Below are 15,566 nucleotides of genomic sequence, written 5' to 3'. Positions count from 1 at the left end.
CAAGGGGACGTTTAGGGCCAACAAAATAGTGGGGGGTCTGTCCAAAGCTCTGAAGGCTTGCCAGTAAAGTTATTAGGCGCCTCGATGCTCGTACTCTGACTGGAGACAATGCATATGCATGTGACATTTAACATGTGCTATGTCCCACAACTGTAGCACCCTTCCATGCTTGGTTTGCTTCACCACATAACTGTATTGTGTAAAGCCAACTTCAAAGGCAAATATTGGTAAGCGATTTTTTTTTTCTCAATTAAGTCGACCCACTTGATAATTCAATCAGTTTTTGTCATCCCCATCAGGGTCAAATTAAAGGACGCCGACTGTAGCCACTATTCATATATACGAACATTTCTCGAATATTTGAAATCATGAACTGTGCATTACCAAAAATTGAGGCAAAAATGCAATATTCCGCCCCAGTACCTGGCAACCATGGTATTAGACATAAAATGAGAGGTTCTGTAGTCAACCACTTTATATGTTGTTCATGAGGCCAGGCGTTTCCAGCTACGCTGATATCATTCGCACTCACTTAAGGCTCCGAAAACTGGCGTATGCGAGCTTGTCAAACAAAAATCCGTAGCCAACAGTCACTACACTCCATCAGAATGCAACAAACTCGGCATTGCTCAGCCACTACTTAGTAGTTTAAGTATTTGAATAGGGATCCAAACCTGAGCCCGAGCTATGGGCTCCTCCCCACGTAAGTGTAGTTTCCTGGCAAAATTGCAAGAGGGCTGCTAGTGAATTGCAGCGCTAGTGTCTAGAGGAGCTGCAAGCTAACCCAGATAAATCGTTTAGTACCGTATTTACTTGCATAATGATTGCACTGGCATAATGGTCGCATCCATGAATTTTGTCGTCAAAATTTGATTTTTCTTTCCAGTGTAACGATTACACCCCGAACTTGCCACAGCAATATGTCGTGCGCTAAGTCCAGCTAATGACGATCGTGCTTACCATCTGTCGAATGCTACGCAAACGACTCAAGACATACCAAGCGGTCTGCACGCACCACATTCTTAAGCAAAGGCCCCATTTTATTCCTTTCATCACTTTCCACACTTCCATGAAAAAAAGAAAAAGCTACAACCAAACTTGCCTTAGCTTTATTATTTGTAGGCTTTATAATGGTTGTGGTCAACAACAAAAAAAGGCCATTATCGATTCTTCTCGTCTGCACTCGTGGGCACGCAACAAATCACAAGCAGCAATAGTAGCCACGTTTACACTGATACACTAGAAGTGTACCCTGTTCATACACTGATGCTTGTAACACAGCAAAGATATTCACCCACCCTTAGCAGAAGCGTGCCGTATTAGGATAGCAGTGAAGACAAATGGCACAGTTTTCGCAGCACACCCACCACGAGTTTCTGTCACTGGCAGCTAAGCATGCCCATGTCCGTTACTGTCCCCTCAAAGTGGACGTGGTTCAGTTATTGCCACAGCCTTGCCGATATCATTCAATACTGATACGGAAGAAACTGTTTCAATGCACGTAATGTACTCACGAAAAGGAAAAAAATATCGTTCTATGCATTCGGCTTGCTCTGCCGGCTGTCATTTTTGTTTTGGTGTCCCGCACTACATACAGCAGCAGCTGCCTGTTTGTTGACCAGTTGTCATCCTGCAGCAAATGCGGGATGAAAAAAAATTTTCTTTTCGCGAGAAATTTAACCAGCGTAATGATCGCACCCCTGCATTTGTTGCAACTATTTTGACAAGTGCGGTCATGTGAGTAGATACGGTACGTAAGTGAGGAGACTTATTGCCTATTGCATTTTAAAAAGTAGAATTTTTTCGCAGTTTAGACTAATAATAAAGGCAACCAATCTGTAGTGAATGAAACCAAAAGCACAAACATCTGACAAATCCGTGTACTTCCTGTCATTCCCACATTATTCAAGACTTTGGTAGCTGAACGATCACAGCGCCAGCTAGCAGCTTCTACTATAGGAAACTACGCATGTAATGTCCAAGGTGAGGCTGCCTGCACAAAACTTGCGCCTCGAAGGGACACAGTAAGGACGGACTTCAAGCACATTTTTGAAGTCATTTTTTATTTTACAAGTTTTCCATACATTTTGTACAACTTCATCCCCACAATAAAGAAAAACTTGACCAAGCCCTGGAATACTCTGGACACAGAAGTACAAAAACTCTGCGCATTGCAGACAAAGCTGTCCTTTCAGCCCCCTCCCAGTTCTCGCGTCTCACAGAAGAATCTTAAGGAAAAAAAAAAGTCAAAAGTCCTGTGGCCATCCTCACTTTGGATTTTTGGCGTAAGTACCATTGTGCTTTTGTTCTTGCCACTGTGTGCGGCACTCTAGGAATGAATGGAGACGAGAGCGAGCGAACATGGAGAAAAAAAAAATTTGACGCATGACAGGGGGGCAACAACAATGGCTGCTGGAAGGCAGAATGAAGAATTAAAAAAAAAAATTTGAAGAAGTCCATTTGATAACAACACTGCCCCTGCTGCAACCTCCAAATGCAAGAACTATGGCAGACTCTCCTAGAGAGCAAAAATTTAAGCACAGGAGGAGCCTTAAAACAAGTCAAGAAGTCCCCTCCCCCACGTCGTTCAAAAAAATAATAAAAAAGAAAAGAAAAAAATAAAGAAAACAATTATCATTACTAGCTTTGTGGCAATGATTCATTTGACTAGTAAATACAACACGTTGCAAGTAAACAGTAGGAATTTATTTACCGGGCGACAGAGTTACCTAAAATAAAATAAAACAAAAAGTACTGTTCAAATGCCAAGCACCAACCTCTACCGCAAAAGAAAACTGCTTTTTTAAAAAATTACACAGCCGCCTTTTTTTCTCTTCAGAACAAGTGCCATGAACCCCGAGGGATCAGTTTTCTTCAAGGGGGGAAAAGAGAATTCTCACCTGTACATTTATTTGCAGCTCACTCATTTTGTCAGACATGTACAAGGTATAAAGCTCGGCACACACGCACACACACTTACACACACGCACTTCATACCATATCAAATGACGAGGGAAAAAAACAAAAGAAAAAAAAAACAAGGATGATGTTGCTTGCTGCACTCGCAAAAAAAAAAAAAAAAGAAAGAGACCCTACACACACACATAATCATCAGATCGACACGAGCCAGTCCGTTTGTACGTCTGTCCGTCCCGGGCCAAGGGGGGCCGCCTGTCACCGCCACCACCCCCTTGTTTCTTCTTGAAATGAGCGGCTGCCCCCATCCCCTAGGGAGAGGAGGTGTGTGTGCGCGCCAGGCCGGCAGCAAGGAGGGTGGGCGAGAGAGCAGCATGTCTGTACAAGTTTATCACCACGACGGGAGAACGGGTTGCTCCCCTCTGGCCCACAACAGTCCACGAGCTAGAGCAGGGGAAGGAGGGTCGTCATCAACCCAGTGGGGGCCTATCTACAGCGGGGGGTCGTCGAAACAATAATAAATAGCGGGTGGTTGGGGTGGGGAGAAAGATAGAGGGGTGGTCACTATCCTAGGAGGGGACCGCTGCCGACTGGGAGGAGGAGGAGGGCGGCACCTGCTGTGAGCACTCAAAGAGCACGTCAGCCAGGATGGCCGCAACACCCTGGTCCAGGATCTGGGACATGACCAGGGCGAGAAGGCGTGGCTGCAGCTGCAAGAAGAGGGGCCGGTTGTCGGGCACCCTGGCAAGGCAGCGCAGGGTCGCAGCTGCGCGGCGCACCATGTCCAGGGTGGTGCCCATCAGCTCGGGGTTGTCACGTAGCGCTGCCACTCCCTGCGCGTTGGCCACCTGCAGGGCACTCTGCTCCGCCTGTTCGACAAAGGCCAACAGGTGGGCGAGGCACGGTCCCTGTAGTGCCACCGCACGCGCTGCACCGCTTCCTGCTGGCGCCACGTTCGAAAGCAGCACCAAAGCTAGCTCGCGAAGCACCTGGTCCTGTCCACGGCCTAGCCATCGGGCCAGCTGTCCGAGGAGAGCCTCAGTCCGGCTCCAAGGGGGTGTGGCAAGAAGCAGGTCTACGTTGGACTCCTGCACCGACAGCTTGCACAGGGCTTCCAAGGCGAGTCGTTGGGGGCTGAGGGTACTCTGAGGCAGTGGGTCCCGTGCACAGGCCGATCCGCACGTCGCCCAGTGGAGTAGCCCATCCAGCAAGGGCAATGATATCTCCTCGGGAAAGGGTGCAAGAGTCAGCTGTCCTGCCATGTTGGCCAGGCACACGAGGGTGTTCTCGCGCAGTGCCTGCAACCAGTCCCACCACCACTCACGCTCCGCTAGCAGCGAACTGCAGTGGTCATCCAGGGCATTCTCCTCCTGGTCAAAGTGGCGTGGTGCACCCCGCCGGGGGGCATGCCAGTGTCGTAGTAGCAACAGACGCCCCAGCACCACCAAAAGACCCGCATGTTTGGACATCTCGGCGTCATTGCCGGGCACAAATGACAGGTTGCGCAATAGCGTCGAGATACACACACATCGGCGCCCCAAGGCCTCCCGGGCCTCAGACACCACACACAGTGAAGGTTCGTCACGACAGTATGCTTCCTCCTCCAAAGATTCCGGAAGAGGCCGTTTTCGCGGTCGCTCATCCCGAAGCCGTGGAAACACCTTCTCCTCGGTCCGACACTCACTATCACCCTCTTTACTGAGCACCACCTCCTCTTCCTTCTCACTCTCAACAGCCTCTGGTGTCGTCGTCGCCTCCTCTGTTTTTGTCTCGCTCTCCTGCACCACTTCTGCCTCTGGTTTGTTGTGCTCTACATTCTTGGAAGCCTCTTCCTTCTCCTCCTCTCGCTTCCTGTCATTCGAATGCCGTTCCTCCTTTACCTCCTGCTTGATATGGTCCACCCTGCCAGCTTCCAATTTTATCTTCGATCGGATGTCCTCGATCAGCACCACAGGATCTCGCTTGCAGTTGGCCGCCTTCTGCTTGGCTAGGAGCTCCGACAGCTTGGAGCGGGGCTCGTCCTGGTTTGTTGTTGTTGTTGTCGTCGTTGCTACCAACTTCTGTGGTGAAGTATTGACCTTGCGTTCAACGTTCTTCTTTGATGGTGTCAACAGCCGCACAAAACGCACATTGTTCGTGTCACTCTCAAAGCAAGTCTGGATGTGTGCTGTAATCTCGCCACCCCCTAACTGCCAGTGCTCGGGTGAGGCGGTGAAGCCCTCGTGCACATCCCAGCGCTTCTCCCCGTCGACAACATGTAGTGAACCATCGTCATCGGGACGGGTACGCACTGCCTTGCCACACCGTGTCCGCCAAGTGAAACTGGGCCCCGTCAACACAGACATGCGGTCACAGATGTCAATCTGAGTGGGTACAATGAGGCCTTCGAGTGGGTCTTTCACCGGGGCATCTCTGTCGAGCAGGTACCAGGGCCGCTCTGGCTCGGACACCTCCTCCTTCTCGGCCTTGGACTCGTAGCCCAGCTCCAGGTCATCACAGGTGCTGAAGACCAGCGACAGGCATCGACGGAAGTGCTCCATCAGTGTCTCCAGGAGGCCCGGCAGGTGGGACAGGCCAAAGTAGAGCACGGTCGAGTCGTCGTACAGCAGCACGGACAGCACGTCCAGGGCCCAGGTGCTCTCTGCCAGCAGGCCGGACTTGAGGCACATCATGAGGCGCCACGCCTCCAGGGGGCTCACATCCTTGGCGTAGAGTCGCCGGCGCTTGGTCGCCACGGGCATTACCGCCTCCACACTGTCCGGCGGAAACACCACCTCCTTGCGGGAGGGCGGTGCTGACCCATAGGGGCCACCCGGCTGCACACAAGAGATAAAACCTGTCAGCTGCTTCCCCCAAACTCATGAAACTGACAGTCACCACTTCATGTGATTGTGCAATTAAGACCAAGTCAATATGTATGTCACTGCAGTGAAAAATGGTGTTAAGAATCCTCTAGCCTCACTTGCACCTTGTGCACTCGCTCAACCACTGACAACGATTACAAAGCTCCCCAGCGCGATACATGGCAGGTTTGTGAAATGCTCCTTGGACCTTATGTCTTTCCCCACAGCAACTTCAGAAGGATAAAGTTGGCTTACCAACAAGACAGTTAGTATTTATCAGCACCAGCAGATTTCTTGAGCTCATCTGAAGAAATAGGACATCTAGAAGTCTAGCACTTGCCCTAGTCTTGAGAAATGCCCAAATCTGAAGCCTAAGTTTTTTTTTGCAAGGCATCCAGAAGCACAACCAACCCCTATTCCTTTTGCCAGTTCTTTTCCTCTGTTACTACAATTTAATTTTGCCGGTTCAACCAGCAACCAGAGAGGAGTGACAACGGCCTGCACACAACAGGATCTCTTCCATTTTTTGCCACCTTGAACCGTGTGCTCTCGAGACACTAAGGTTGGCCCCTGTTTGCGGGTCCATCACAAGGCTGTTTCACATGGCACGATTTTCACTCCGTGACACAGCGAGTTGCGTCGTACAGCGACTGCCGCGACGTCTAGGGCTCTTCACGCCTGGATTCCAACAAGTGGGTCGTGCCGTCGCTGAACAGCAGCGATCAGCGCGATGTGGGCGGGGCAACATGTGGCCAGCTTCACACTCTAACTTGTGGAGTTTATTGTGAACTCCTCTCAATAGAGCGTAACGCTCGGACAGTGTATTTCGATGGCAAGCGCTGTCAAAATAGGCACTTTCCTGCTTTACCACGTGTTGGAAACTCAGCAGAGAAATGTCGTGCACCAGTTTTAATGATGTTTTAATCGGGCTTACCCACCAGCGCCCAAGTCTTAGGAGCTTCATGAACAATCTTTTTTTCTCCAGCTCACACAATTCCTTTAAAAGGAGAAGCTGCATGCTATACAAGTCAGGAGCGGACGTCACCTTCAACATATGGCACATGCCCACTTGAGCATCTCAGTCATCAACCTCTTTATTGCTACAAATTGTGCCAGGTGCCTGCACACTCATACAGTCTACGCTCGTTACAACGGACCCACGTAGAACAGACTTTCGGATATAACGGACCATATTTCAGCCTTAGTTTGTTCTACCTATTGTATTAAGGCAATGAAGCTCACTTTTAAAGTTTTAACAGACTGCGCTACAACTGACTATCAGCTAAAGCAGATGAAATTAGCGGCAATTTTTTCCAAAATCAGGCATATAAAACATACTTTTGCCATGTCAACATGGGCTCACAACTGACTTGCAAGGGTCAGCCGACGATCGCAACTCAATGTTGCGTGCGCAAGGGAGAAAGGCAGGGAGGAAACGCGCCGCCTTCAAGGTGAGAGAGACGGGGTTCTACTCCGGCGGCTGCTGCTTACGGCGTGGCCGCTGCATCTTGAAAGCGATCTGCGATGTGGACAAAGTGTGCCCAGTGCTGGCAGCTTCGTATATGCTGTGCTTTCGACATTTAGTTCACGCTGAAGTGAGAGACAGTGCAAAGGTCAGTTCACTTGCTGCTACAGCTGCCGCGCTTATCTTGCCCAATTTGCTATTGCAATCGATGTCTCGCCTTTCAGGCGAAACTGGGACTTGTGTTTTTTTTTTTTTTTTTTTGCTTTTGGAGATTAGTCACTCACTCTTTGCAATACAGAGTTGTTAGACATGGTGATGAAATTTTCGAAATTGAGGTGCTTCGGAAATTACTCGACTTTGGATAAAACAGACTTTTTTTGTTGGGTTATCAGGGTCCATTGTAATGAGAGTCGACTGTAGTAGTTTCCTCTGCAGGAGCAAATACTCCAAACAGGAGAAAAGCTGTGGCTTCCATTGTACTGCAACAATGAAACTAGAGTGCGCTAAATGAAACCACCCCACCGACGCCGCACAAGTTGAATGTTCATACTTGTGGTGTGGTGCAGCGTTTCACATACAGGTGCTGCAGACTAAGGGATTGTAGTCTCAACGCTTCTAAACATTGAAGAATGGTGCCCTTATCGTACTATTTACTCGATTCTAATGCGCCCTTGATTGTAACACGCACCCGTTTTCCATCACCAAAAAAAGAGAAAAGCCCTTTACAGTAGCGCCGCTCATTATTTCATACAGAAATAAAACTTTAGCTCATTTGGAAAAACAAAGATTTACTCCCAATGCACTAAAGTTGGCATAAATAGAAGAAAGTCACAGTTTCACCCGAAAGACAAAACATTGAATGCGATAGCAAATTAGCAGACAGCTATACGAAACGTAAGGATGGTAGTTTTGTTGGCTGTATAAACTTTTAAACATTCGCTTACTAACTGAATTAACAAGCATGGTGTCAAGCGCGCATGAGCAAACATGAACATGTCTCACTCAATGACCACGAAAACTTTTTATCAGAATGCTGGAGTGCGAAAGCGCGGTAGCAGGAGCGAGCGAATTGACTTTTGTGTGGCCTCTCGCTTCAACGTGAACTAAGCGACGAGAACATGAAGTGTCTAGATGCGTAGACTGTCTCCATCGGAGAATGCTTTCAAGATAGGGGGGCGGTGTGGCCATGCCTACGCAGCAGCTGCTGGAGTAGAATGCTTTTCCTGTTTGCTCCAGTCGCACATGCAATTTTCAGGAACTCAAAACGCCCGTGATACGACCCGATTTCCGCCCGTCTCCGCACATGTGATCACTTTCTATCTAACTGCGGGATCATGATGAACACTCGGCGTGTCTTCGCAGTCTTCGCAGGAAGACAAACGGGAAGCGCGTAGTGTGCAAGGTAGGCATTTCGAAATGCTGATGGCGATATGGTAACACTGATTTAGAGCCGTACTCGATTCCAATGCGCACACAATTTTTGGACTGTTTTTTATCAAGAAAAAAGTATGCATTAGATTCAAGCAAATACGATATTCCATTTACAAATACCCTATCAATTCGAGTCTAGGCTGATAGTTTTTTTTTTAATAATCATATACCAAACTCGGCTTAGAGTCGAAGATCTTAAAAAACGTGCCAGTTTGTAATTGAAAATGATAAATATGGTCCATTGCTAGCGCCATCTAGAAAGGCCAGTTTTGCAGCCGCTATTAGCCGTGCCAACAGCCAACTGAAGTACACGAGCAACGTCACTATTTTGACCTATGGGTCGTATTGGCATGCTGCGGGGCCCATAGTGTGGCGTTATCGTAATGGCACCAAACAGGTGATGCCACTATAGTGCCACTTTCAAACGAAAAGTTGTGCTAGCCACAGAGGCAACGCCAAACGTTCAAGCTGGACGGGACTTCGGCATCGATGAGAAAAACGTCCGTCATTGGAGGGAGCAACGGGAATTGCCTTTTGCATGTGCCGCAACGAGGAGACGACAGCGATAAAGAAAATAAGCGTGTGCTAACATAGAGGAGCTGTTCACTGAGGTAGTGCTGTGTTTCAATGTGTGCAAGCCGTGCCGCACTGTCTGTGCATGCATAGGCGCGTGTCCGAAAGTGTGCGTGCGGTTTGTGCTATAGCGACGAGGCTAGGAGTGATGATAACTAACGTAGAGTGAGCTCGGCATATCCATATTAAATAAATGCCGTTTTCATTTTGTGAGCACTGTCCTCACTTTTTTGTTCGGCCTACATTCGAAGTAAGTTTTTCCTTGCTTTTGTTTTTTTCTGGCTACGGACATTCGTGGGTCGTCTTAGAATTGGGCCCGGCCTAGATTCGAGTAAATACAGCAATAAAAAAAAGTTCTCATATCTGACTAGTTCCCATGTTGTTTTTATTTGATGATGCAGACGTGGATACTTCGTGAGTAGGGGGGCAACCTTGGGTGTCGCTGCGACGGAAATAGCGCTGTCGCAGACTCATGTGAAAGCTGTCAGCGAAAATCGTTCTGTGATGTGCGTGGCAGAACAATTTATTTTCGCCCCAATCGCGCCATGTGAAATATCCCATACTGACAGACAGGCATGGCTGGCATGTACACAACTGTGCTCTCAAATCCAAACTAATCTAACTCACAGGGCAGAAATCACAAATACCTAGAAATGAAATCACATCGAGTTGCAAAAGCACTCTCACATGTCAACTAAAGAAATTCATAGAGAAGAATCCCAAACGGCTAGGAATGGAATGAGATCTAGCTCTGGCAAATGCATTGTCTATTTCATCTGTTAACCTGCCCCCCAGTAGTGACCTTGCACACCCCTTTCGGGCTTATCGCACAAGAATAATCATCACCTATCTTGCGCGCCTTTCTTTTCTTTAATGTTGCATGCTCAGCAGTTCCAGGTCACGAATAGACTGCATGCTATTAACATGACATTGCATTGTTGACTCGAAAGTAGCAAGCACAGTTTTCAAGGAAGGAAATGCAAGCAAGGCAGATGATTATTGTTTTGTGGGACAAGATAATCCCCAAATGGTGCAAACTTATATTTTAAGAGAGTGCGTTTCCTTGCTACGAACACTGCTCCAACTGTGCCCAGAGAAACAAGCCCTTACTATCCGTGCTCTGCAAGCGGGAAGGGCCCACCGAGACAGCAAGAATACGCACCGGCATCTTTCCGGCAGGCGGGTACGCTCGGTCCCTAGCGTAGGCAGCAGCCATCTTGTGGTGGCCCATGGCATTCACCTGGGGACCCCCTGTGCCTATCATGGGACCCTGTGGTGGGTAGGGCTCCCCCTGTGCTGGCGGTGCTCCCCTTGACATTCCCCATGCCCCCGTAGGGGGTGCTCCATCTCCAATTCGGGGCCCCTCCCATCGCTCAGGGGGGGCCCCCGAGTGGGGGGGGTAAGCGTTGCTTGGGTAACCGCGGTATTGGCTCTCAGCTCCTCCACGTCCCCAGCCTGGACAAAGACGAACAGGGACTGCTTTCATCACAGGCATCAGATGCAGAAGAAAGGTACGAGGTCAACAGTAATGCACCACACCTCACTTGGCTACAATGCTCTACTGCAGCTGAACATGAGATGTGAAACAAGAAATTCACATAATATGGCAGCACCGCAGGAAGGACGTTCATTGCAATAACCAAGCTGCTCGGAAATTACCACAAGCCTGTGATGTTTGCCATCTGGGAAACAAAACAAAGAGCAGACACGGGCATGCCGGTGCAACGCACACAGCAAACTGCAAGCGAAGGAGTAGGAACAGTCAGGAGCAGCCACCAGGTGGATAAATATAACAACTCTTTACACAATGCAGTTTATTTCAGAACACTAAACCAGAATTCCTCGTGCATTTTCCACCATGGGGAACCAATGTGTAAATGAACGATTAACTCACACGAAATAGCTCGCACACTTGCTAAATTTACACTCTTAAATTCACACTCACAGAGTCAACTTTTGCGAATTTGATACTGACGGGACCGACGAAGCTGTTCAAATTATCCGGCAGCTCTAATTAAACCACATGCCGGCAAAAAAATTCCGAAATACACTGCCGATTCAATAGCAGTATATTCCAGATTCTAACACACCCTTGAATCAAACTTGAAAATGAGCACACCCAGTATTTTTAGCAAGAAAAACGATAGCACAATAGTGGCTAGTTTTTAAATTCAACCTCAACTAAGGTATAAATGACATTAATGCTCCTAAACAATGAAATCTAACACACACACACATTTCTTTTTGGAAAAAGAAAAATTGCACAATGGTGGCAGGTTCTTAAAGTCAGCTTCACCGTAATACATCAGTATTATGCGGCAAAGCACAAGAATGTTGTAAAGGCAGTTTTTTGTTGCATGTCCAACTTCACTCATGCAGGTAATTTTTGGCCAAATCTTGAAAAAGGAGAGGTAGAAGCTGCTCATTAACACCAGGTAAATACTATAATGAAACATTGTGAGCTGGTGTTAATGCTAGGAAACATCCCTAGGGCAGGCCAAAAATGGGTGTTTCTGACAAGAGAGAATGTCTATTCAATGCATTCACTGCGCTGAGACAGACTGCCACTGAAGGGGCCACTGTCGTGGTCACCATAGGGGTCAGGTGTGTGCATACTGACTGGTCAAGTTCTAACCGTCTGACAAGGGCTAATTTTTAGGATCAATATAATGAAAGTTTGGCCCGTAGAAATACACGGGTGCTGGCCGGGACCTTCGGCTAGGATCAACTTAAAGGGACACTAAAGGTTACTATTAAGTCAACGTGGACTGTTGAAATACCATCACAGAAACCTCGAAACGCTTGTTTCGTGCCAAGGAGAGACTTATTTTAAGAGAAAATGCGTTCTGAAGCGTCCGCGTTCTTCTAACGCAGTTCAAATCGCCCGCCCTCCGATCGAAGAGTACTGACATCATGGTCTCATAGTGACGTTACGAGATCGGTGAGTAGAACGGCGTCCGCAGACGGTGCTACGGCTTTTCTGCGCAAAACGCGAGCGCGCGGCCAGAAACAGAGCCAAGACAGAGCCGACAGCAGAGCGAAAGCGGGAGTATGGTGGCTAGCGGAAGGAGAAACGAATTATGCCCCACATTACGTCCCACGGCACACGGAGAGTCCGTTTTCGTTAAACTATAGGCTGCGGCGAGCTCGCAGCGTGGTCGGCGTGGTCTATGAGAAACGACGAGCCTTTTCGCACTCGCAATAGGGCATAAAAATGTGCGAATCGATGCAAAACTCGGCCTAGAAACGTGCTTCGCCACAGCCAGGGCTCATTACGACCCAAGCTGGCACGACCCAGATGTCGTTTCCCGCACCGCCACCAGGTGCCGCTACTATACCTCAAACTCCAGCGCAAGACGCCCATAAGCTGGTACTTCATTCTATGACGCTAACTTCGACGCTCGTCGCAATGGACCCTGACACCGACAGATTGGCTCGCGGTGGTGGGCTCAACTTCAGCGATTTGAGCACCGACGAGAGCGTCCTGCTGCTGAGGGCTCACACTGCCGGCGTCGTTGCGTACTACGACGGCGGCCTCGACACCGGCTCTCCGGAGCGGGAAAGCAACGAGGGCTTCCCACGACATCACATGCACGTGGCATTCTCGCTGCTTGTTCCAAATGAAAGTTTCGCGAGCCAGCAGAACCCTCACAGCACGATGCGATAACGAAACTACTGAAACTCCAAAGTGTGCGCGGCGCGGAGTCTAGCGCGCAGAGTCGAGCGAAAACGAAACCTTTCGAACACCCATATTACTGAAGGGTAACGTCAAAATGTTATTTTTTCTTAGAATCAAATAGACGTAGACAAGTACCATTTTTTTCCGTCTTATAATCGAATGAAATGATATTTTTAATACGAGTAGTTGAGTATTAGTAACACAAATTATGAGGAGTCCTTTCGTCATCGAGCTAGTACCGGAATGTCGCTGGGGGGTCTCAAATCGTGTCATGCATTTACCTCAATTTCTCGGTTACTAAAGCTCTGTTCGCGATTATATTGACGCCTTAGACGTTCTAGAACATTGCTCTACCACTTTAACTTGAGTTTCTGGTAACCTTTAGTGTCCCTTTAACCAAAAGATCGAATTAACCAGAGCCTAACAAGCAGAAGTCTACTCTATTACCAAGAACATACGAAACCAGGGAGCAGAGAACAGCAGCATGTCTGTTTACTGTGCTTCTCCCCTTGGGATGTGCCACTGCTAGCAGCACACATTACTGCATTTTTGTAAGCCACTTCTACAAACAAGCCAAAAATGCCAAGTAGTGCAAGACTTGCACTCAAAACCAACACATTCGAGCAAATACAGGCTGCAAAATGGAACACCATCCTGCCTGTGTTGGCCAGTTTTAGGGTTGTCATGTGATGCATACCCGATGTTACATTTTACCTCCAGGCAAACAGGCACCGTGGTAAACTTTTTCACACTGCAGCTTTAGCACTTGAATCGCATTACACATTGCAGCTTGCTGCACACAAATCTATACTGGAGCTTTCCCCGTGCCCTCCTCCGATCAGTGCCTCCAAGAGGGATCTCACCTTGCTGTGGCATAGAGGAAGGAGGTGGCGTCATCATGTGAGGCGGCCGGTAAGGGTACTGGCTGCGGTCTGTGCAAAGTCAAAGACAACCATAGTGAGGTCTCTAGACTGAAAGAGAAAAGGGCACAACCTCTCAGCCCCTGCGAAGCTTACTTCTACGTCTCGTGAGAGGTTACGAGGAACTATACTCCGTTTCATACTTAACAGGCAACGACACAGAAGTAGACGGTCATAAAATTCTCATTCTGTGCACTTCGCAGTGCAGTTCTTTATGATATGCATTGCTTTCCACAGAATAGTTACTTTATTAGAGCTAACACTTGTAGATGCATAGTTACATCAAGTTGCATATCATTTGTGCCCTTCTGTGCTTCCAGCATGTGGCATACTATGTTCTGGACGCAAGCGCAAGCAGAGCGCTGCAGCTGTCAGTTGTAGAAACTAGTCACTCTAGCCTTAGCAGTGTTGCCTGCTATGTACAATGAAACGGAGCATAGGGTCTTTGTGCCTTCCCTCAACACAGTTGCAACTGAATTTTCTTTCTTACTTTCGTAGCTCACAGCAGTGCTATGAACAACAAACACAACCAGTTTTTGACCATTTTGACAGCGCTTTTTAAATTCAGAGAGACATCCACAAAGAATGTCAGAACGTATAACATGCAGTCATGAGCAAAGCTTCGAAGACTACACCAACAAGGAAAGATACGTGGCACGGCTGTGCAGACCGGAATCGGAACATGTTCCATTTTATTTCAGCGCACGCATCTAGGAAGCAAAATAAATTTAATAGTGACACTCTTGGTCTCCAAACATTTCCCTGTGTTCGTACCAAGTGTACCTACCTTGAAATGAAATCGTTTGGACAATCAACCACATTTCCATGGATCTACTTTCGGACAGGTCTCGCTGCTGGTTTCACTACATTCAGCGCGCATGTGCCCTACAGACTCCGTGGCAACATTGCCCTGGCTGCTTTCCTACTGTGTTTGGGTGCTAGGCAATACTGAGGGTAATTCTGAGAAGAATGCCAAAGAGGATTTCAGCAGTGAATTCAAGGGGACAGTCAAGGGCGCATGTCCTCAACCCCGGCTCTTACTGCAGAACAATTTTATTGCCATCTTGAGGGCTACACGGGTTTGTCGTGGTACAGAGCGCGTGCTTCTTCTATTGGCTACTACAGTAAACCTATGTAGATTCAAACCCTCATCAATTCAGAAAATGGGACAATTCGGCTTCACCCTCTGGTCGCAGTAGGCCGTGTGCACTATATAACGGAATAAAACTCTTGTTAATTCGGACATATTATTGTGATAGCCATTATGTGGACACTCCAGGCAAATTTCCTCCATCAGTGTCCCCATGATGTTTTGTACAAAGTCCAAACAAGAAAACATTGTGGCCTTGCGCCATATTTTGTAGGTGTGAGGGCAAGTCGAGAAGGATGGTGGCTTTATGAGGTGATGTCATCTCGTGCGCACAAAGGAGGAGTAGGAGGGTACGCACCATCTTCTCACGAGCGCAAGAAGGCGAGCGGGGAGGTGTGCCTGCGCTGGGGAGAAGCAGGATAGTGCGCATCTCTTCTTCAACTCCAGCTGCGGCGGCTCAATGCAGTCGTGCGTGCGCCATCTTGGAGGCAAATCTACACTTGGTTCGAACGCTGGCTGACCCGAGAAAGCCGATGGCTTCGTGTGCGCTTGAGCAAGAAACAGCACGCAGGGGAATTCGCTCGCTGCCGCTCTTCACCACACCTGCGTCCTGACAGCGACTGCCCGCAGCCATCAAGCGAGATGTGTT

General features: G+C 48.3%; 1 protein-coding gene across 2 annotated transcripts in view; it reads right to left on the bottom strand.

Annotated features, from left to right (window-relative positions):
- Window positions 1-2,042: 2,042 nt before the first annotated feature.
- LOC142585112 (trithorax group protein osa-like) overlaps window positions 2,043-15,566 on the bottom strand; it is a 196,677-nt gene continuing 183,153 nt past the window's right edge. For both annotated transcript variants that reach the window (XM_075695631.1, XM_075695632.1), the window contains 3 exons: window positions 13,771-13,839; window positions 10,391-10,683; window positions 2,043-5,732 (listed from right to left, as the gene is read on the bottom strand). In XM_075695631.1, coding sequence (XP_075551746.1) covers window positions 3,486-5,732; window positions 10,391-10,683; window positions 13,771-13,839 — 2,609 coding nt within the window. In that variant the 3' untranslated portion in view covers window positions 2,043-3,485. The remainder of the gene's footprint in view (window positions 5,733-10,390; window positions 10,684-13,770; window positions 13,840-15,566) is intronic.

The sequence above is a fragment of the Dermacentor variabilis genome, chromosome 6, assembly GCF_050947875.1.
Source record: "Dermacentor variabilis isolate Ectoservices chromosome 6, ASM5094787v1, whole genome shotgun sequence".
In the NCBI taxonomy this organism is placed as follows: domain Eukaryota; kingdom Metazoa; phylum Arthropoda; class Arachnida; order Ixodida; family Ixodidae; genus Dermacentor; species Dermacentor variabilis.
Note: the sequence above shows the minus strand (reverse complement) of the source record. Positions and strands in the feature narration are given on the sequence as shown.